Raw genomic sequence first — 18,252 nt, 5'->3', positions numbered from 1 at the left:
AAAACTAACCAAAAAATAAATTACTCTGAAAAACAGACCAAAAAAAATTCTCCGAAAAACAGACCAAAAAAAATTACTCTGAAAAACAGACCAAAAAAAAATTACTCTGAAAAACAGAAAAAAAAAATTACTCTGAAAAACAGAAAAAAAAAATTACTCTGAAAAACAGACCAAAAAAAAATTACTCAGAAAAACAGACCCAAAAAAAATTCTCAGAAAAACAGACCAAAAAATTAATTACTCTGAAAAACAGACCAAAAAAAAATTACTCTGAAAAACAGAAAAAAAAATTACTCTGAAAAACTAACCTAAAAATAAATTACTCTGAAAAACAGACCAAAAAAAAATTCTCCGAAAAACAGACCAAAAAAAAATTACTCTGAAAAACAGACCAAAAAAAAAATTACTCTGAAAAACAGAAAAAAAAATTACTCTGAAAAACAGACCAAAAAAAAAATTACTCAGAAAAACAGACCAAAAAAAATTCTCCGAAAAACAGACCAAAAAATAAATTACTCTGAAAAACAGACCAAAAAAAAATTACTCTGAAAAACAGAAAAAAAAAATTACTCTGAAAAACTAACCAAAAAATAAATTACTCTGAAAAACAGCCAAAAAAAAAATTCTCCGAAAAACAGACCAAAAAATAAATTACTCCGAAAATCAGACCAAAAAATAAATTACTCTGAAAAACAGACCAAAAAATAAATTACTCTGAAAACAGACCAAAAAATAAATTACTCTGAAAAACTAACCAAAAAATAAATTACTCCAAAAAACAGACCAAAAAATAAATGAAGTGAATGCAATGCACTTCCATACATATGAATAGTCATTGTTTGCATTATTTGTTTTAGTTTTTTAGCCTTTAGTTACACAGGTTATAACATTGAGACAGGGCTCTCATTGTCTACATGCTTAACAAGATTAACTACATGCTCTTTATTTATTTTTATTTAGTGTTTATCTCTTTTTTAATCTTTAAATGACTCTGAGAAGTTGCACACAGCTTTGCTAATTTGAAATTGTTAAGATAAAAGATTTGATGATAGATAAAATACTTCATGTTTAGAAATAAAAAGTTCTGTTGAATCACGGTCATTTCAGTTAGCCTACATATATTTTAGGACAGGGAAAGTCTTTTAGGCAAATGTTATCCAGTTAATTCCTACTTGATTGTGGATTAAACCTTTTCCCATGTTAAAAATACAAATACATTTTATTTAATTCTCTCATAGAGAGAATTGAGGAGATGTGACTGGGCAAACGTTAATTTAATATTCGTTTACTTCCGGTGGCGACTGAGCCAGCAGAGGATGAAGGGCTGAGAGAAGTCATTGACGTTGTGTCGGGAGATCTTGACACGATGGTTCCTCTGGAGGGTTTACATTAGACCCTCCAGAGGAACCATCGTGTCAAGAATACACACTTTGTATGAGGATGAGAGATGAACACGGCGCGTGTAAGAAATGTATAGAAGTCAGTCCACGTCATCACAATGGTTCAAAGTTCAATTCTAATTTACAACCTGCAAATACTGTTAAGACTATTACAATTATACATGATTACAATAGAGATATAAACAGTATGAGCTTGATATTTGCAGTGTAAATTACACATGTTATATTTCATACAGGAGATCTCAAAGTCTTTTATTCAAATGTCAACACAGAAAATCCAGCCATCCAAGTCATGATGTCTGCAGAGTTAGCAACCAAGCTGGCAGACCCCCAACCGTAGTAAGGAGACCACCGAAGACCGCTAGCTCCTTTAGCCCGGATTAGCTCGTTACAGCAACAACACATTAAACCACGGGACTCTTTATTCACACACTGCCTCTCTTACTACTGTGCGGCTCTCACAATAAGAGGAAGAAGTCCAAGTATGCAGGTGACAGAGATATTGTCTCAATAAAGCAAGCACATCCACTTTTCTATGTTGATAAGAACATTAAAGTGAGAAAAAATAATGGGACAAAAAGAAATCAAGGGACATTTAGAATAGATACAAATGTGCCATTAATAAGAAAAGTGGGATTAATTGCGAGTTAATCAATATTTTAATCGTTTGATACCACTAGTATTTTGTTAAATACAGGTAATGGCATTTATGATGCGTTCTACCTCGGTACTGAATGTCACGTGATCAACGACGAGTGCTTGTCGTCTTACTTAAAAAATACATTAAAGTAGTTGTTAATGTAATCACAAATATTCTCCATAGGCCAGCTGTGAAGAATCTTTGTATAATTAACAGTATTAATTCATTATTTAAATCGGAACTAAATCGGAATCAAATCGTTTCAGGAAATTGGTGGCGATACGCAGCCCTAATAATCATCTGATTATGTCTTCTTTTTTTTAATAAAAAAATAAAAATCAAAAATAAATCACAATTGATAAGCTAAAAATATAGATTATTTTCCCTCCAGTTCCCTGATGAGATAAGGGTCATGTTTCTTTAGGATTTTATAGAAGACGTCTTTGCAGGCTTCACTAGCTTTCAGGCCAGTAGAGTAGAGCTCCCTCATCTTTTCCTGGGGGATGCTCAGAGACCTAATCTTATCATAAAGCTCTTGCTGGATAACACCTTCATCTAAGAGCTCATCCAGAATTGTTTCAATGTGGCCCACTCTCTGGATCAGCTGAACTCTGTGTTTGTCCACAAAGTGCTTATCTAAAGAAAGAGGAGAGAACAATGTTGGATGTTTTATCATCAATTATTTCACACCATCATCATATTTCTTCTTTATTTCATATTTTAATTCATGATGTATGTTAAACATTAACTTGTTTGACTCATCTTCTCTAAATGTCTACGTAACAGTCAAATAACTCACTGCCTCCAGATCCAGGTGTCGAGGACAGTCCCTCAGTTTCCTTCCCTGAAAAGACACAAAGACAAATTTGAACAGATATATTAATGACTTAATAAAATAAGGAAGAACATTTGAATAGATTCAAATCTGTTGAAAAGAGGGGTTTTAAACTGAAATGACCTGAGGGCAGGTTTACTGCTCTTCAGCAGGTCAAATGCGCGCTCTATAGAGTTTAAGTGTGGAGATTGACTTGGCCACGCTAAAACCTTCCACTTCTGGACCCTGATGAACTCAGAAGCCCTAAAAGTACGTCCAGTTAGGGCTGGGGGGAAATCCTATCTTATCATGATATTGATATATATATATACATATATATATATATATATGTTTATATATATAAACATCATTTGATAATGATATATATCACATATATATCAAATCAATATTTCTGTAAGGCTGGGATATATGGCTTATAAATAATATCTGGATATGTTTAGCCTGATGTAAAGCTGCACACAGGTTGACGCTCTGGTGACAATGCACTGAAAATACACTATAAAATAAAATATATAGCATTTCATATTTCTTTACTCACAGCAGTAACGTGAGTAAAGAAATGTGACGTACTTAGTGTCTTCGCTTCCTCGTTGCAGTCAATCTGTGTCAGAATGTCCACAGCCACCGGAAGTGCCCCGGCCTCGGTGTAAGTAGAGACCATGACGTCGGCCACCACCAAAAAACTCTTGCGGTCCACCCGCGCGCGCCGGACCTGCTTGCGGTCCAGCAGCCGCTCTTTAAACTTCTCCAAGTTCGGCTCGGTCAGGTCTTCTAGAATGTTCGCAATGGCTTCTTTGATCGTGACGGGAGGAGCCATTAGTTCCGAGTGACCTCGCGCTTATGCTGCTGTCAGGGAACGAAAGGAAAAGAAAGTAAAACCATGCTGCCTTCACGTGCTGTCGGAAATAAGGTCTGCGTTACGTTGCAATAAAATGCTGAACTTCGTCTTGATGAGCTGCTGGCTGAGATTATTGACTCGGTGCCACATTCATTATACAATGATGTATGTATACAATATACATGTGTAATATAGATGTGTAATATATGTGTGTAATATAGATGTGTAATATACATGTGTAATATAGATGTGTAATATACGTGTGTAATATAGATGTGTAATATACATGTGTAATATAGATGTGTAATATACGTGTGTAATATACATGTGTAATATAGATGTGTAATATACACGTGTAATATACATGTGTAATATAGATGTGTAATATACGTGTGTAATATAGATGTGTAATATACATGTATAATAGACACGTGTCATATACATGTACATGTAATATAGATGTTTAATATAGATGTGTAATAAACATGTGTAATATAGATGTGTAATATACATGTGTAAAATACACGTGTAATATAGATGTGTAATATACACGTGTAATATACATGTGTAATATAGATGTGTAATATACATGTGTAATATACACGTGTAATATAGATGTGTAATATACATGTGTAATATACACATGTAATATAGATGTGTAATATACACGTGTAATATAGATGTGTAATATACATGTGTAATATACACGTAATATAGATGTGTAATATACATGTGTAATATAGATGTGTAATATACATGTGTAATATACACGTGTAATATAGATGTGTAATATACATGTGTAATATAGATGTGTAATATACATGTGTAATATACATGTGTAATATAGATGTGTAATATACACGTGTAATATAGATGTGTAATATACACGTGTAATATACACGTAATATAGATGTGTAATATACATGTGTAATATAGATGTGTAATATACATGTGTAATATAGATGTGTATTATACACGTGTAATATAGATGTGTAATATACACGTGTAATATACACGTGTAATATACACATGTAATATACACGTGTAATATACACGTGTAATATACACATGTAATATACACGTAATATAGATGTGTAATATACATGTGTAATATACACATGTAATATAGACGTGTCATATGCATGTGTAATATACACGTGTAATATACATGTGTAATATACACGTGGAACAGCGTGTGACAAACCACTGCTTTGTCACACAGAATGAGAACAGGTTAAAGTATGACATTTGTTTAGTAATAACATGATATGTAGGCTATCATTATCATCATCTCACTGTAGTTTACTATGCCACCGTTATGTTAAGATTACATGTATTCATGCTTTTGAATGCATTAATGTGTATCTTATATATAAACTCAGTGGGAGAGTGGGTCTTCTATCAACCGGAAGTATGAGGGTTCCATTACTGGCTCAACTCGTCTATGTGCCAATGTGTCCCTGGGAAGACGCGTAACCCCGTGTTACAGGGGTGTCCAAACTTTTATTTAACGAGGGCCAGATTTGATAATGTGCAGATTTCCCTCAGACTGTTTTCTAACTGTAAATATTACATACAAATTAACTGTTTTATAATAATTACATTTTTATTGTCACAATTATCATTTTTAAATGGCAATGTAACCAAATCTAAGCCACGCAGGAGTGAAGAAACATTTTTAAAAATCTGCCTTCTTTCACATGTGGAGTCAAATAACATAATAGACCAAATCAGAAGGTCACAGGTGGGTTTTGAAATTGGGACCCCGGTTTCAAGGCATAAAGTAACTCCTTACAAGCTGACCTAATGGGGCGACTGAGGCCTATTTTTTGTCTAAGTCCCTCCAAGGCCATAAATAATACATATATAAAACATTGCGAAGTAACCCAAAACTTATTGTAAGGGTAACACAAAATTGTCTCCCCCAAAAACAATCTCAACATGTCCCTTTTTGAGAGTTCATTTTTATATGCAGCCAAGTCTTGTTTTAACGTGTTAATATTATTGTTGTTGTTATGAAAGTACTTATTTATATTTCTCAGTTGAATATCCAATTTACTTTGCTTTTACTTTTATTTATTTATTATTGTAAATAGTCCTCCAGAGTTGCACTGAAAATAAATATTGTTTAAATGGCATTGAATTACAGCTTTCTTCATCTTTGAGTCCTTGACTTCACACAGTGCAGATATTGATACAGTAACAATGTTACTATATATAAGTTAATTGTAATTTATATCTTAATTATAATGCATCTTAAACATGCATGAGCGAGCGTCAGGGCGAGGCAGTCCTTGGTTAGGGGAGATATTTCGCTAATGCCTAAAGTTTCAATTTCCAACAGCACGTGAAGGCACCGGAAGTCGTCGTTCGGTGGTGCAGACTCACGTGATCATTCTCGAACTTTTGGCGCGAGTGAGGAGACATGGCTGACGTCATAGCCACGTACATATCTGAGGCATTGGAGCATTTACCTGAATATTACTTTAACAAGTTTGTTTTCAATTTGCATCAACGTACGGAGGAGCCGCGGGTCCGGCGCCGTGAGGTGGAGGGTAAAGGTGTTCTGGACGTCACAAACCTCCTGCTTTTAAAGTTCACCGCGGACAGAGCGCTTCCACTCACCGTGGAAACACTGAGGCACATCGGCTGCAACCAGGTGGCAGATGAGCTGCGTGAGTTCTGCTGCGAAGACACTTTTTACGATGTGTGATCGTTCTCGTCTCACCGCGGTCACGTTTCAGCTCTGGACGGTCTTACGGAAGCCTGACCCTGGATTTCCACTGGACGCGGAACGGCCGCGGAACGGCCGCGGCGCGGTTCTGCTTCGTCCTCTCCCAAACGTCAATCCCCACCGGGCGCGTTACGGCAGCGGCGCGGAGCCTTGGGAGCCAGCGGTATTCACGGAAGATCGCGCGATAATCTCGAACGGACGCGAGATCCCGCGATAGACTGTGTGTATAAAGGAAACAACAACAACACAGCTTCTTTCATTTCTCCACTTCCATAATCAGTCTCTCGTCGTCCATTGTCTCCGAGACCCTCGGATCAAATGACTGTTGACCTGGGAGCACCGGTTATGACGTAACGTTGAGGTGAAGTTGTGACCTGCGTATTGTGTTTTATTTTGAAAGGGGGGCGGAAGTGTTTTACTTTGATACTGTGTCGGACTTCCTGTCTTGTGCGATCTGCTTCGTTGAAATTTACGAGGTTCAGCAGCGGCAACGGAAAAAATAGAACTGATTCCTATCGATAGCGCTGCGGCGCGGCGAGCCGCTTCTGGGCCGCTGCTGATCCGCGCCGCAGCGCGGCCGGTAGGAATGCTCACATTGATTAGAATGGAAGCGATTTGCAACGGCTACCGTTCCGCGGCCGTTCCGCGGCCGTTCCGCGTCCAGTGGAAATCCAGGGTAACGCTGCCACACATACACTGGCCCACGGTATGTGTGGCAGCGTTACGCTTCCGTGGGGCACTGTCAGTGGGGTGCTCAGTATTACGTTATAACGTGAAACTATCACGTTCTAACGTGAAACTATCACGTTCTAACGTGAAACTATACGATAGTTTCACGTTATAACCAAAAACCAACCCCGGGTTAACAAAAAGAAAAAAAGAAAAGAAAAAGGGGCGGGTCAGCCCTGATTATGGTTCTATCTGGTTCTATCTGGTTCTATCTGGTTCTTCCACTCTTCTTCATGGTCGTCATCTGGCTTGCTTGAACAAACCACAGTTCAACATGGCAGTTGGTTGGCCCTTGTTTTGGCTCTGTTGTGCCGTGACCGATTTGACAATTTTTATTCCATTTTAATACTTCTCATATGTTTTATTCATTTTCTGTGAATAGCATTTAATGTATATTTTAACACAACATTCTAATTTCTTTCATTTCAGTTTCCAAAGCACCTGTGGATGTGAGTTCAGCTGCACACAGTGAAACTTGAATCTTAATCTTGAAAATGATGCTCACATGACTTTTTTCATTCATTTTATTAGACAGGCGAGCCGGTTTTACGTAAAACTCCTAATGGGGACCTGGACCTGAACCGCTCCCAGGAGGCTAAATGTTGTTCTGCTGACAATTGGCCTTTGAGAAATCTTCCAGCTCACAGACGTCCTGACATGAAGACGCCAAAAGAGGTGGAGGATGAAGCCAAGGCTCGAGTCGTCGCTGAGGGCAGGGACCCGAGCAATAAGAGGCTGGTTCTCAGTCGGTCTTCCATTCAGTTTGGCCAGTACAGGGGTAAAACATTCAAATGGCTGTTGGAGAATGATCTGAGATATATTGTCAGACTGGTAGCACTACACCAGAACGAGCAACAGCACAAGACGGAACAGAGCTCACATATGGCTAACAAGGTAAAGACAAATGAGATGTACAGACGTCATGTTTCCTAACAAGGACAGTAGTGTGGATGTATCTTTGTGCTACTTCCTCATACAATCACGATGGAGCTTTAACAATAACAACATTGTTTGTTTGTTTAAAGGATGTCTTGACTTCATATGCGATTGCCTACACTGAGGTCTCTAAGGAAGTCAGATCTCATCATCGTGCTATAGAAGCTGAAGAGAAATCCAAGAAGCCAGGCCAGGAAGGAGAAGCCCTTGTTGGCTTTGGTCGTTACCAAAATGAGACACTGAAGGACCTGTATGAGTCAAAGGACAGGCACAAGATCAGGTACAAACAGTTCACAAGTGAAGTGCCATGAGTGCTGCTGTTGGTCTATCAGGAGAGCTACCAGGCTATTCTTCATATTCTCTCTGTAGGTACCTTTCAAACAATCTACAGAGAAGTGCTTGGTCTGAAGTGTCTGGTGTAAAGCGGTTGTTAGTCTGAATCATTTTAGGCCAATCAGAGCTTCGTTTGTCATCACTGGTGAACGAGTCTCTGCTGAGGAGATGGATCTGCTCGTGGGTGAGGTGAGCAGATCATCTGCGGTTGACTGAGGGGACGTGATCCTTAGTGGTGGATTCTCTACCTCCACTGTCTACAGTCCTCTGTCCCATCAACAACTCCTTTAGACTGCACAGGATAAAGAATCACACTGAGGAGGAGGAGGAGGAGGAGGAGAGCTGAAGAGTATATGTGTGTTATGTAGATCTAAATAAGCATGAAACTACTGCACCATTGACTTAAACCAGGTTCTGACCTCTGCTGCCTCTACCTGACCACATGTCATTTTCAGACCAACAGAAGAACAAGTGCATTGATACACCAAATGGAAGCTTTATGTGGAAATGCCAACACTAACCGCTTTAACGACACTGGTGTAAGAACTCTCTTTCTCACACAGCTATGTGGAGTACCTCAGAGGAGAAAGGTCCTCTTGTTCAAAAGCTTCCAAGATGGAGGACGCCATCAAATACATTTTGAAGCGTGACCAGAAGAGAAGGAGGAAACCGACCCAGAGCACCAGGTAAACAAGGTTTACAACCTTTATTCTCCACATGAGAGTTTGCAGAGGGTTGGCTGCATTGTGTGTGTGTGTGTGTGTGTGTGTGTGTGTAAGTCTTATTATTATATCATTATTTCATAATCTGCTCTTGCTTGTTTGCTGCACAGTTTACCTTACAGCAGATCATCTGAATTTTTACCCAGAGTTCAATGTTTCTAGTCTTTGAATTCTTTTAAAGTTTAAAGAAAATTATACTTTGCATGTTTCTGTTGTTTTGTTGTTGTTGCTGTCAAAGTACACAAGAGCAGAGACAGGTTAATCATTACTAATTTTATCTTCAACTTCAGGTCAATAATTACACAGTACTGTGTAATTATTGACCTAAGACATGTCGCAGGACACAGCATTAAATATTTGAAATGAATCACCATGATCTGACTTTTATCAGCATTCACTGTTTTATGTATGTTTATCAATGTTCTGTGTTGGTCCTGGATCCACAATTTTCAGTTATACAGTTGAAGCCTCGAGAATTCAGCATTAAAAAACTAGAGTTACACATAAGTAAGTATTTTTCTTACTCCAGTGTTTCCTCTTTTCTCCCTTGCAGTTCTTTACATGGGAAGTGGAGAAGATCCTTGAAGAAGGCACAAGGAGGCACTTTCAAATTCAAATGAACCTTCTGTCATGAATGGTGACAAGCTCTCTCGCTCTCTCTCCCTCCCCCTCTCCCCCTCTGTCTGTCTCTCTCTCGCTCTGAACCTCCCTGTTTGCTTGTACTTCTGAAACTTTTGGAGTTTGTGCAGCTTCTAGACGTCGTACTGTGTTTTAATTCAACTTGGAGACAAAATCTGCGGTTTATCTGCGTGAGCTCGCTAGCTCACCAGTTAGCCGCTCAGCTGACAGCTTGTGTGATGCAGAGCTGGAGTTTAGTAGAGTGACAGCTGCAGGAAAGAAGCTTCCTCTGAACCTGCAGAGACCTGTAACGCCTCCCGGAGGGGAGCGGGGTGAACGGGCACCCCAACCACAGACCGTTCACCCCATCTGTCTCAGCTTCACGGCGCCTTGTTTCACTCACAGTGCTGTGTGAGTGAGAGGGGAGTGGCTACAATAGAGTGGCGCTTCTTTTGCCGATATATTTAATGATATCTTATCCAAACAATGTCAAACTGGCACTGGGCACTGCACTCGTGCCGTAGCAAGACGGTCCTGGAATTTATAGATAGATTATATATGGACAAACAAACATTCTTGGTTGCGTGTCAACCCCATTAGCTCAGCTGGTTAGCAGTTGTGCTTTGTCACACGTTAGATACTCACCTGTGACGGTCAGATTGTTCTTTTTCTTTTCTTTTTTTACTCCTGCGTGGCCTAGCTGTGGTTACATTGCTTTTTAAAAATTTTAATCTAACAGTGCATTTGTATGTAAAAGCTCCTGTTAAAAAGTCCACCAAAGGTGACCATTGGCCCCCGGACATCTTCACATGTCCAAATCAAAATGATTGTTTTTATAATAATAATACTAATGATAATTCCAGCTGTTTTTCGTATTGTATTATTGTGCTGTATTAACGCTGTAACCCTAACCCATTTCTGTTCATTTTGACTCATAATAAAACAGTGCATAGATCTATGTTTATATACAGTTTATTTACACCAGTCAACACACAGGCTGAAACTTTCACAGTGGGGCCTGGAAACGGTCTTCGTTCATGTTTTTCTGAATAGCAACAGAGGTAGACACGAGTTTTGTATTAGAAAAAAATATATATTATGTAAATATAAATGCACAAAACTCCATATGTGGTTTATATAAACATTATTTACAGATCGTTTCCTCATCACAAGCACATCAAATTAAGATATGGCCTGAGACAAGAGTCTAGTGCTGAACGTGGCCCCTGTGCAGCTCTGGGATGAGGAATGACATGTTTATGGGTCGGGTATTTGGGATTAGGACTTCAAATAAGTCACATGTTGTCTGATTGCATGGTAAATGAAAGAGTTTTGGATTCTTTTTCCCTGATATGCAGCTTCTACAAACATGCTGCTGCTGCTGTGACTGAGTGAGATCCGGCGTCAACGGTCATTCTCACTTCACCCGCTTCCTACTGCGATGTCCACGTTTCACTGCTGCTCTCCGACACACCGGGACACTGCCACGTCTCGGAGTTTGTGGGGAGGACGTTTAAACTTCTCAGGACCTCCTGTGCCGTCTTTCCCAGCATGCCCTGCACGTCACAGACAAAGCGGTAGACGTAGCGTTTGCCTGCCGTCTTGTGGATGATGTTCTTGTGGTAGTAGTAACGCAAGCCACGGCTTAACTTCTCGTAGTTCATCTTGGGTTTGTTTTTGCACTGGCCCCAGCGCTTGGCCACCTGTGGGATGAAGAGGACACATGTTTGGTACTAAGCTCCTTTGCACTTCAGCAGCGTAGAAAAACATGACAGACAGAAACAATCAGAAGAATACTTGCCTCTGCGGGGTCAGACATCTTGAACTCCCAGCCGTCCCCCGTCCAGGAGATGAAGGTTCGGCAGGTGGAGTCCAGAAGCAGTTCCAGTAGAAACTGCCAAAGCTGGATTGGACCAGAACCTACATACAATGAATATAATAAATCAAAAATAGTAAATACACCAATTATTATAGTACATCATAATACACAAAACACCTTTTTTCAAGTAAACTTATGTTAATCATTTATTGAAGAAATGTTTCATTCATTCAGCAGCTCAACATTTCTCAGTTTTAAAGTTCAGTTACGTCACAGTTGACATCATCTAACCTTGATAAGCAGACATCCCGATCATGTGACCTTCCCTGTCTGGTCTCTGGGCTTGAGTGGTTTTGCGTTTAGCCACTCGAGGGCAGTACTGCTCTGAGTTAGAGGGGCAGGAAGCCGAGGGCTGTTGTGGTAGAGGAGCAGCGAAGCTTGGAGATGGATATTCAGGCCAGAAGGAAGACACATGCCTCTGTCCCTCAGTGTTGTAGTAGCTCTGATTAATCTCACCTGGAATCAAGAGAGAATTCACACATTGACACACAATCAGGACACGAGCAGTGTTTTCTTTTTTAAGAAGCAAATGTGAAAATGTCTTACTTTGTAATGTGCTGGTGGTTTTCCCACTTAAAAACGGGCTGTGGCTGTCTTCCATGGCTGGACTGAACTGTGCGCTCTGAGACACCAGGCTCTGGTACGTCTGTGGAGACTCCTGGTACCCACACTGGGACTCATCTACTGTTGGGACCTCTGCTCATCAAAACAGAGTTAGTTAGTTAGTTAGAAAAATGAAGTCATTTAGGTCCTTAAATATACGTGAGACCAGAGTCAGAGGCTTACCGTGTGGATATGAGCCCCACCAGCTGTACTCATGGTACGAGTCCAGGTTAAACAGAGCAGAGTCAATGATGCTCACTGAGGGTGAAACAGAGGAGAAACTTCATTAAAGTCCTAAACATCCACAACAGGTGTGAGCACAGGGTGTGAGTCTGATGTTTTACCTTTGCTGTTGTACGGATGAGAAGCCTTTGTTGGCTTAGGGAAGCTGGTCTCTGCAGCATACTGCTGCTGCTGCTGCTGCTGCTGCTGCTGATGCTGCTGCTGATGCTGCTGCTGCTGCTGCTGCACGTCTGCTTTACTCTCTAACAAAAAAGACAGGTCTTCACCAGGGAAGTCTGGAGGTCAAACAACACACACACACACATGGAGTCAGTTTCACTTATAATGATGATGATGATGATGATGATGGAGGCAAGACAAAGTATTTCTTTCTTTCTTGATCTGACACTGACCCTCCATATTGAAGGCATTTATGACTTAATATACATGATATGACTTAATATACATGATAGAATTAAAGTTAACTGACAGAGCGAAGACAGAGGCTCAGGTGCATTCAGGTGAGTGGGAATAAAAAACTCTCACTTTTACATGTCACTAAGCCCTCAACATATTATTTTTACTTTTTTAATCCTCTTAACAGAACTTGCAGCAGGATGTTTTGCTTGGAGACAAATGAAACACTTATCCACACCATGTCAAACTATCTTCAAGTCCCTGGACACAGAGTCTTTGTGTATTTGTACAAGGTAACTTGTGTAAGAGAGTGGATTTACTGTCTCAGGCACTTTTATGACTGTCATCACTGGAGAGGAATGATGGGACTGAAGGTTGGTCTTATATATTAGCAACCTGTCAATGAGATTAACTCAAGCCACATGTGTTTTCACTGGTGTAATAAACCTTTTCTTTTTCACAGCAGATATTTGTCAGCATCATATAGTAGAATTTTAGAAGAAGATTTTAATAATAACATTATAGCATTGTAGTATTATAGTCATTATAGCATTGTAGCATTATAGTCATATAATATATATTATATATATATTATTATATAGTCATTGCTACAACAACAAATGTAATGGTGCCCTAAGACCTTTGCACAGTACTTGTATAAAAGTTAAATTGTTAGTTTAGTTTATTAAGTTGATGGAGGAAATTCAAACAAGAAAAAGGCATTTGTTTATAGTTAAATGAGGAGACACTCAATCACCTCTGGGTTGTTCTGGTCAATGGATGAAGGCAGCTATGAGTAGGAAACAAGGGAGGGAGAGGTAGGAAGAGAGAGAAGGAAACGCCAGCACAGGGTGTGTGACAGCGTAGTGATGGAGGGATGGGGTTGGGGGGGGGACGGACTCTAAAATCTGTTTGAGGAGGAAGTCTGGAGGAAAGGATTAGGCCTGGGAGTGCAACATGGAGAGTGTCTTTAACCTGAGCACCCTGTTTCTCTCTGTCTTTGTCTACCTCAGCCCATTCACACACACACACACACACACACACACACACACACACTCACATGCACACGCACACGCACACACACACACACACACGCACGCACACGCACACACACGCGCGCGCGCACACACACACACAGCACCCCATCACCCTGTGTGCAACAGTCCCCAGTTTCAAGGTCTCACAGAGAAAAGCTGTGACAGACACTGAGTGAAAATATTTCCTCTGTCCTTCAGCTGCAGAGGAAACACATTGCATAAAACTTTGTGGGGGGTTGTTTTTGAGAGAGTAAACTTTGTTCTGCCACCAGGGGGAGAACAGGTCATGATGTTTAACTTGAGATGTATCATGGAATCAAGTGACTCTTTAAACTCACCATAGGATGCAAAGTCAAAGCCAGCAGGCACTTCCTGTGTCCTGAAGTCTTCGGTGTAATATCCAGGCTGGCAAATTTCCATCTGTGTTGAAAGAGTCATATTAGAAAAGCCAAATGTGCCCCTGACTGTGCTGTATGAGCTCTTACTGATGATCAACATCAAAGCAGATCAACAAGTTCTGGGCCCTTATTGACCTTTGGAAGCAAAGGGCTGAAATGATCATGAACATAATATTCTTTTTATAAACTATTAATGAACAGTTAGAAAAGTTTTAGCCTGAATGCATGACGTCATTAATTATATTAGATAAGAAATAAGTTATACGTATATAAGTTTAATAAGTTAAAGTTTACCTTCATTTCCGGCTCTTTTTTGATGACAGCGTCCCAGTACATCACTCTCTGTCCTCGCGCTCTGTCCTGGACTTACACGCACACACACAGTGGTCAGTCTCCACTCTGACCGGTTCCGTTATAAAGCGCAGAGGAGGGAGGGCGGGGCGCGTGACCGCTCTGTGTCGTGACCAGCAGCTCGAGCTTATTTGTTCGAGCTGACGTCAGAACCTCCCTCCCCCGTCCCGTCAACCCCCCCCCCCCCCCCCCCCCACCACCACCACCACCTTGCGTGACTAAACGTTCATTCATAAAAAACCTCTCAAATTAAAAAAGGACCCTGAATAAAAGGACAATTGGTGCAGCTGTCACTTGTAACAGTTAAATGACTTTAATACGGTGGACAAGGTTGAGCAGTAACTTCCTGCTGTTGTGTGACAGTCAGTGGCACAGGAAACATTTCACAAAGCGCGTCACTTCAACAGCATTTTTACTTTAACAAGAGATGGTTTTTACAATCACTGCGGAGCTGTCAGTCACAAACAGCTTCGTGATACTGATTCTCATTGTGTTTATTTGTGTTCAGTTCATTCATGTTAGTAATAATGTTCATTGTCCAATAGAAGGCGAAAAACATCAGAGTTTAGTGTCCAAAGGAAAGTCATTCATGTACAACATAATATTGAGAATATAAAGTATTCAGTATAATGAGTCCTCAAAGTTATCATACATGTAATTAAGTCGTATATATATATATATATATATATATATATGTATACACACATGTATGTAGATGTAGGAGCAGCCCGTCAGGTCAGGTTTCTCGTCAATGTAATAAGTTACCAGATGACGTCATGACTGACATGTAACTGACTACATCCATCCTCAAACAGCCCTAAATCAGGACAATAAGGCGGAAGTATGTTGATAACATGGAGGAACACATGGCAGCAGAGTATTTCATAACACTCAACACAGAGTTAGGGTGGAGATGAAGTGCAGCCTTCACAAATCACAGCTCTGTCTTTCAAACGAGGTGGAAGAAGAAAGAAGAAAAAAGAAAGAAGAAAAAACAAAAAAGAAAAAGCAGTATCTTTAGAAACCAGTCGACAAAACAATGGCCGTGAAGAACAGTGAAGAAAGTCTGAAATCACGGCGTGAGTGGCCGCGGCAGATAAGACCGAGCCTGGAGCCCAGTATAAACAAACACACACACACACACACACACACACACGAGGGACCATCTGGAAAAGTGGAGTCGGGTGAAATCGTGCGTGACGGTGAGAGACGAGAGTCGTGATTGAGACACGAGCAGGTTCGAGTAACACAAGTGATTCACAACAACTAACAGCGCAAGTATGTGTGTGTGTGTGTGTGTGTGTGTGTGTGTGTGTGTGTGTGTCAAATAAGGCCAAATAAACATGAAGCTCACGTAAAGATATGCGAGCATCATTGTTTCATTGAACTTGGAGAAATCCAAGACATTTCTTTTTAACACATGGATAAAGTTCACGTGTGAGATCCTGATGACAAAAGGCTCAGTTATTTAGCAGCAATGATGCAATGGAAGGTAAAAACAACACAAAACCACAGAATACTACATTTACTATGTCCTTACACAACAACAATAACAAGTACAATACAGGTTTGTATGGATTTTGTAGAAAGCTGTAAGTATGAAGTCAAATATGGACAAACTCACCTAAACAAGTACAAATACAAGTAAAAGTCTGCTGATGTTAAAGGGTTAGTTCTGACTTTACTGTAAAGATTGAGTCACTGAACAGATGACGAACAAAGACATGAATCTAAAGGCAGAGACAGTTCCTACAGAAAAGGACACAGCAGCTGCTGGTCTACTGGTCTGCTGGTCTACTGGTCTGCTGGTCTACTGGTCTGCTGGTCTACTGGTCTGCTGGTCTGCTGGTCTACTGGTCTGCTGGTCTACTGGTCTACTCAGTGTCCAGTCACATTGCACCAACAATGGTGGACTCACTGTGACTGTAGACACACATTTACAGAAGGTCCTACAACAACACACCTTTATTTCAAACAACTAAGATAAATGTGCTGTTTTTAAACTAAAATCTAATGTTTATGCTGTGACCTCAATCACGCACGAGCCTAACCAACGTTCTCTTTTGACTGAAGTGAAACTTTTAAAAAGTCTTTTACTACATAGTGTGTATTTACTTCTCTTCTACGTGTGTAATTACTGCTTCCGTTTATCTCTCCATCCATTTAACTGATGGAGAGATAAACACAAATATTATATTGATTGGTTTGTTTATTTTGCGCAACAAAACAAAAGCAGTGAAACAACAACAACAACAACAACAAAAGACGTAAATGTGCTGTGAACATTTCAGATTTACATACACACACAAAACAGAAGAGGAACATCAACTAAACCTCCGCTAACGACCAAATATCGACTATAATACTGATTATTATTTGATTCATTCTTATTACATACTGATTGAATATTTCCATAGTAAACTATTATAAAGTTTATAACATTGTCAGCTGTGAAGCTAAAGATCTTCTGATGGTTCGATCGTGCGCCTCATGAAGGCCGCGCGCGCCTGCACTGATCAGGCCTCGCGCGCCTACACTGATCAGGCCTCGCGCGCCTGCACTGATCAGGCCTCGCGCTGCATTTAAATTTAAACTATTCTTTAATCCTCATGTAGACCAGTCATTCTGGTCATAAATCATACTTTTACTTTCTGTTCTATATTAATTATTTTTAATTTCCTGAATGTGTAAAACATGAATGGTAGAAATAATAAGAAATAAAACGGCCTGTGATTCATTTATCAAACAATTATCTCGTGTCTGTTTGAAACGATATGAAACTTATTTGCTAAATAAAAACCAGCAGAAAAGTGTCGTGTCGTGATTTAATGTAAACAGTGGATTCTCGTGAGGTTTAAGAATTTCCATTTTCAAACGACATGTTGGGATTAAGTTAGATCACGTTATCAAAACGTACTTTATTAATCAATGATATCAGAATATATTCAATCATTTCGTTTCTGAACAGAAAGTGTTGATTTCATGAGACGCAGCTTCACGCGCTGAGTGTTTGTGTGACTTCACTTCCCAATTTAGAGAGAGAGAGAGAGAGAGAGAGAGAGAGAGAGAGAGCGAGAGAGAGAGAGAGAGAGAGGGAGAGAGAGAGAGAGAGACTTATCATCCGGTTATGGTCTGCGAGCAAAAAAAAAGTGTAAGTGCAATGGTTTGCGCCATAGAGCCAATGCAGCGGTGCATGAATTGAAGGCTGGTTAGAAGAAGAGTCGATTAGAGTTTCGAGTAAGAAAAGCGACTAAATGAGCGACAATCTGCTGTGATGGACTGTACGATCAAGGTGAGTGACTTTGATGCGTTTGCGTGTGTGAGCGCGCGCTGAGTGACTGAGACTCACAGCTCCCCACTCTTTCCTTCTTGTACAAAATTTCCTCTTCCTTCCCGTTCGTGGTTGAATGTCGGTTCTATAATAACACAAGTAACCGCTGCTTATTTGCACTCACATCTAAACTCCAACGGGCCGCCGCCGAACGCGCACCTTTCGCTTCCCCGCGCACACAATTCTGCGTTTAAACGAGTTGACGGAACCGAACCGAACACCGTGATAC

At 40.1% G+C, this 18,252-nt stretch overlaps 4 protein-coding genes across 11 annotated transcripts in view; 2 read left to right on the top strand and 2 right to left on the bottom strand.

Moving 5' to 3' along the window:
• Positions 1-1,636: 1,636 nt before the first annotated feature.
• LOC131471762 (apoptosis-associated speck-like protein containing a CARD) lies at positions 1,637-6,428 on the bottom strand. Its single transcript, XM_058648493.1, has 4 exons — positions 6,339-6,428; positions 3,446-3,721; positions 2,840-2,884; positions 1,637-2,676 (listed from the first exon to the last, which is right to left on the bottom strand). The coding sequence occupies exons 2-4, from the start codon at positions 3,690-3,692 to the stop codon at positions 2,417-2,419; spliced, it is 552 nt and encodes a 183-aa protein (XP_058504476.1). The 5' UTR covers positions 3,693-3,721; positions 6,339-6,428; the 3' UTR covers positions 1,637-2,416.
• LOC131471760 (uncharacterized) lies at positions 6,103-10,739 on the top strand. 2 transcript variants are annotated; one of them, XM_058648491.1, is made up of 6 exons: positions 6,103-6,388; positions 7,606-7,625; positions 7,708-8,070; positions 8,202-8,392; positions 9,009-9,131; positions 9,721-10,739. In XM_058648491.1, exons 1-6 carry the CDS (start codon positions 6,139-6,141, stop codon positions 9,785-9,787), a joined length of 1,014 nt encoding a protein of 337 aa, XP_058504474.1. In that variant the 5' UTR covers positions 6,103-6,138; the 3' UTR covers positions 9,788-10,739. The 2 variants fall into 2 exon arrangements, with proteins under 2 accessions (XP_058504474.1, XP_058504475.1); XM_058648492.1 differs by having other exon boundaries at positions 9,009-9,140.
• A 2-nt stretch (positions 10,740-10,741) lies between these two features.
• Positions 10,742-14,736, bottom strand: etsrp (ETS1-related protein). Of its 2 annotated transcripts, none has more exons than XM_058648489.1 (8): positions 14,636-14,736; positions 14,282-14,363; positions 12,612-12,785; positions 12,451-12,525; positions 12,211-12,360; positions 11,896-12,120; positions 11,587-11,705; positions 10,742-11,488 (listed from the first exon to the last, which is right to left on the bottom strand). In XM_058648489.1, exons 1-8 carry the CDS (start codon positions 14,675-14,677, stop codon positions 11,219-11,221), a joined length of 1,137 nt encoding a protein of 378 aa, XP_058504472.1. In that variant the 5' UTR covers positions 14,678-14,736; the 3' UTR covers positions 10,742-11,218. The 2 variants fall into 2 exon arrangements, with proteins under 2 accessions (XP_058504472.1, XP_058504473.1); XM_058648490.1 differs by having other exon boundaries at positions 12,612-12,752.
• A 3,087-nt stretch (positions 14,737-17,823) lies between these two features.
• The window catches only part of fli1rs (Fli-1 proto-oncogene, ETS transcription factor-related sequence), a 16,753-nt gene continuing 16,324 nt past the window's right edge, over positions 17,824-18,252 (top strand). For 3 of the 6 annotated variants that reach the window (XM_058647616.1, XM_058647619.1, XM_058647615.1), the window contains exon 1: positions 17,825-17,984. In XM_058647616.1, the coding sequence (XP_058503599.1) occupies positions 17,967-17,984 (18 nt within the window). In that variant the 5' untranslated portion in view covers positions 17,825-17,966. Of the gene's footprint in view, positions 17,985-18,053 lie in introns of those variants that run through there. The other 3 variants (XM_058647621.1, XM_058647617.1, XM_058647618.1) reach the window with 2 other exon arrangements.

This window comes from Solea solea, chromosome 13, assembly GCF_958295425.1.
Source record: "Solea solea chromosome 13, fSolSol10.1, whole genome shotgun sequence".
NCBI lineage: Eukaryota > Metazoa > Chordata > Actinopteri > Pleuronectiformes > Soleidae > Solea > Solea solea.
Note: the sequence above shows the minus strand (reverse complement) of the source record. Positions and strands in the feature narration are given on the sequence as shown.

Excerpts from the sequence above, each read along its gene's own strand:
- LOC131471762 (XM_058648493.1), bottom strand. The coding sequence starts at position 3,692 with ATGGCTCCTCCCGTCACGATCAAAGAAGCCATTGCGAACATTCTAGAA. Across the intron at positions 2,885-3,445 it reads CGAGGAAGCGAAGACACTAA|GGAAGGAAACTGAGGGACTG; the intron begins GTACGTCACATT and ends GTGTCTTTTCAG. Across the intron at positions 2,677-2,839 it reads GACACCTGGATCTGGAGGCA|ATAAGCACTTTGTGGACAAA; the intron begins GTGAGTTATTTG and ends CTCTTTCTTTAG.
- etsrp (XM_058648489.1), bottom strand. The coding sequence starts at position 14,677 with ATGTACTGGGACGCTGTCATCAAAAAAGAGCCGGAAATGAAG. Across the intron at positions 12,526-12,611 it reads TCATCCGTACAACAGCAAAG|TGAGCATCATTGACTCTGCT; the intron begins GTAAAACATCAG and ends TTTCACCCTCAG. Across the intron at positions 11,706-11,895 it reads CGGGATGTCTGCTTATCAAG|GTTCTGGTCCAATCCAGCTT; the intron begins GTTAGATGATGT and ends CATTGTATGTAG.
- LOC131471760 (XM_058648491.1), top strand. The coding sequence starts at position 6,139 with ATGGCTGACGTCATAGCCACGTACATATCTGAGGCATTGGAGCATTTA. Across the intron at positions 6,389-7,605 it reads CCAGGTGGCAGATGAGCTGC|TTTCCAAAGCACCTGTGGAT; the intron begins GTGAGTTCTGCT and ends CTTTCATTTCAG. Across the intron at positions 7,626-7,707 it reads TTTCCAAAGCACCTGTGGAT|ACAGGCGAGCCGGTTTTACG; the intron begins GTGAGTTCAGCT and ends TCATTTTATTAG.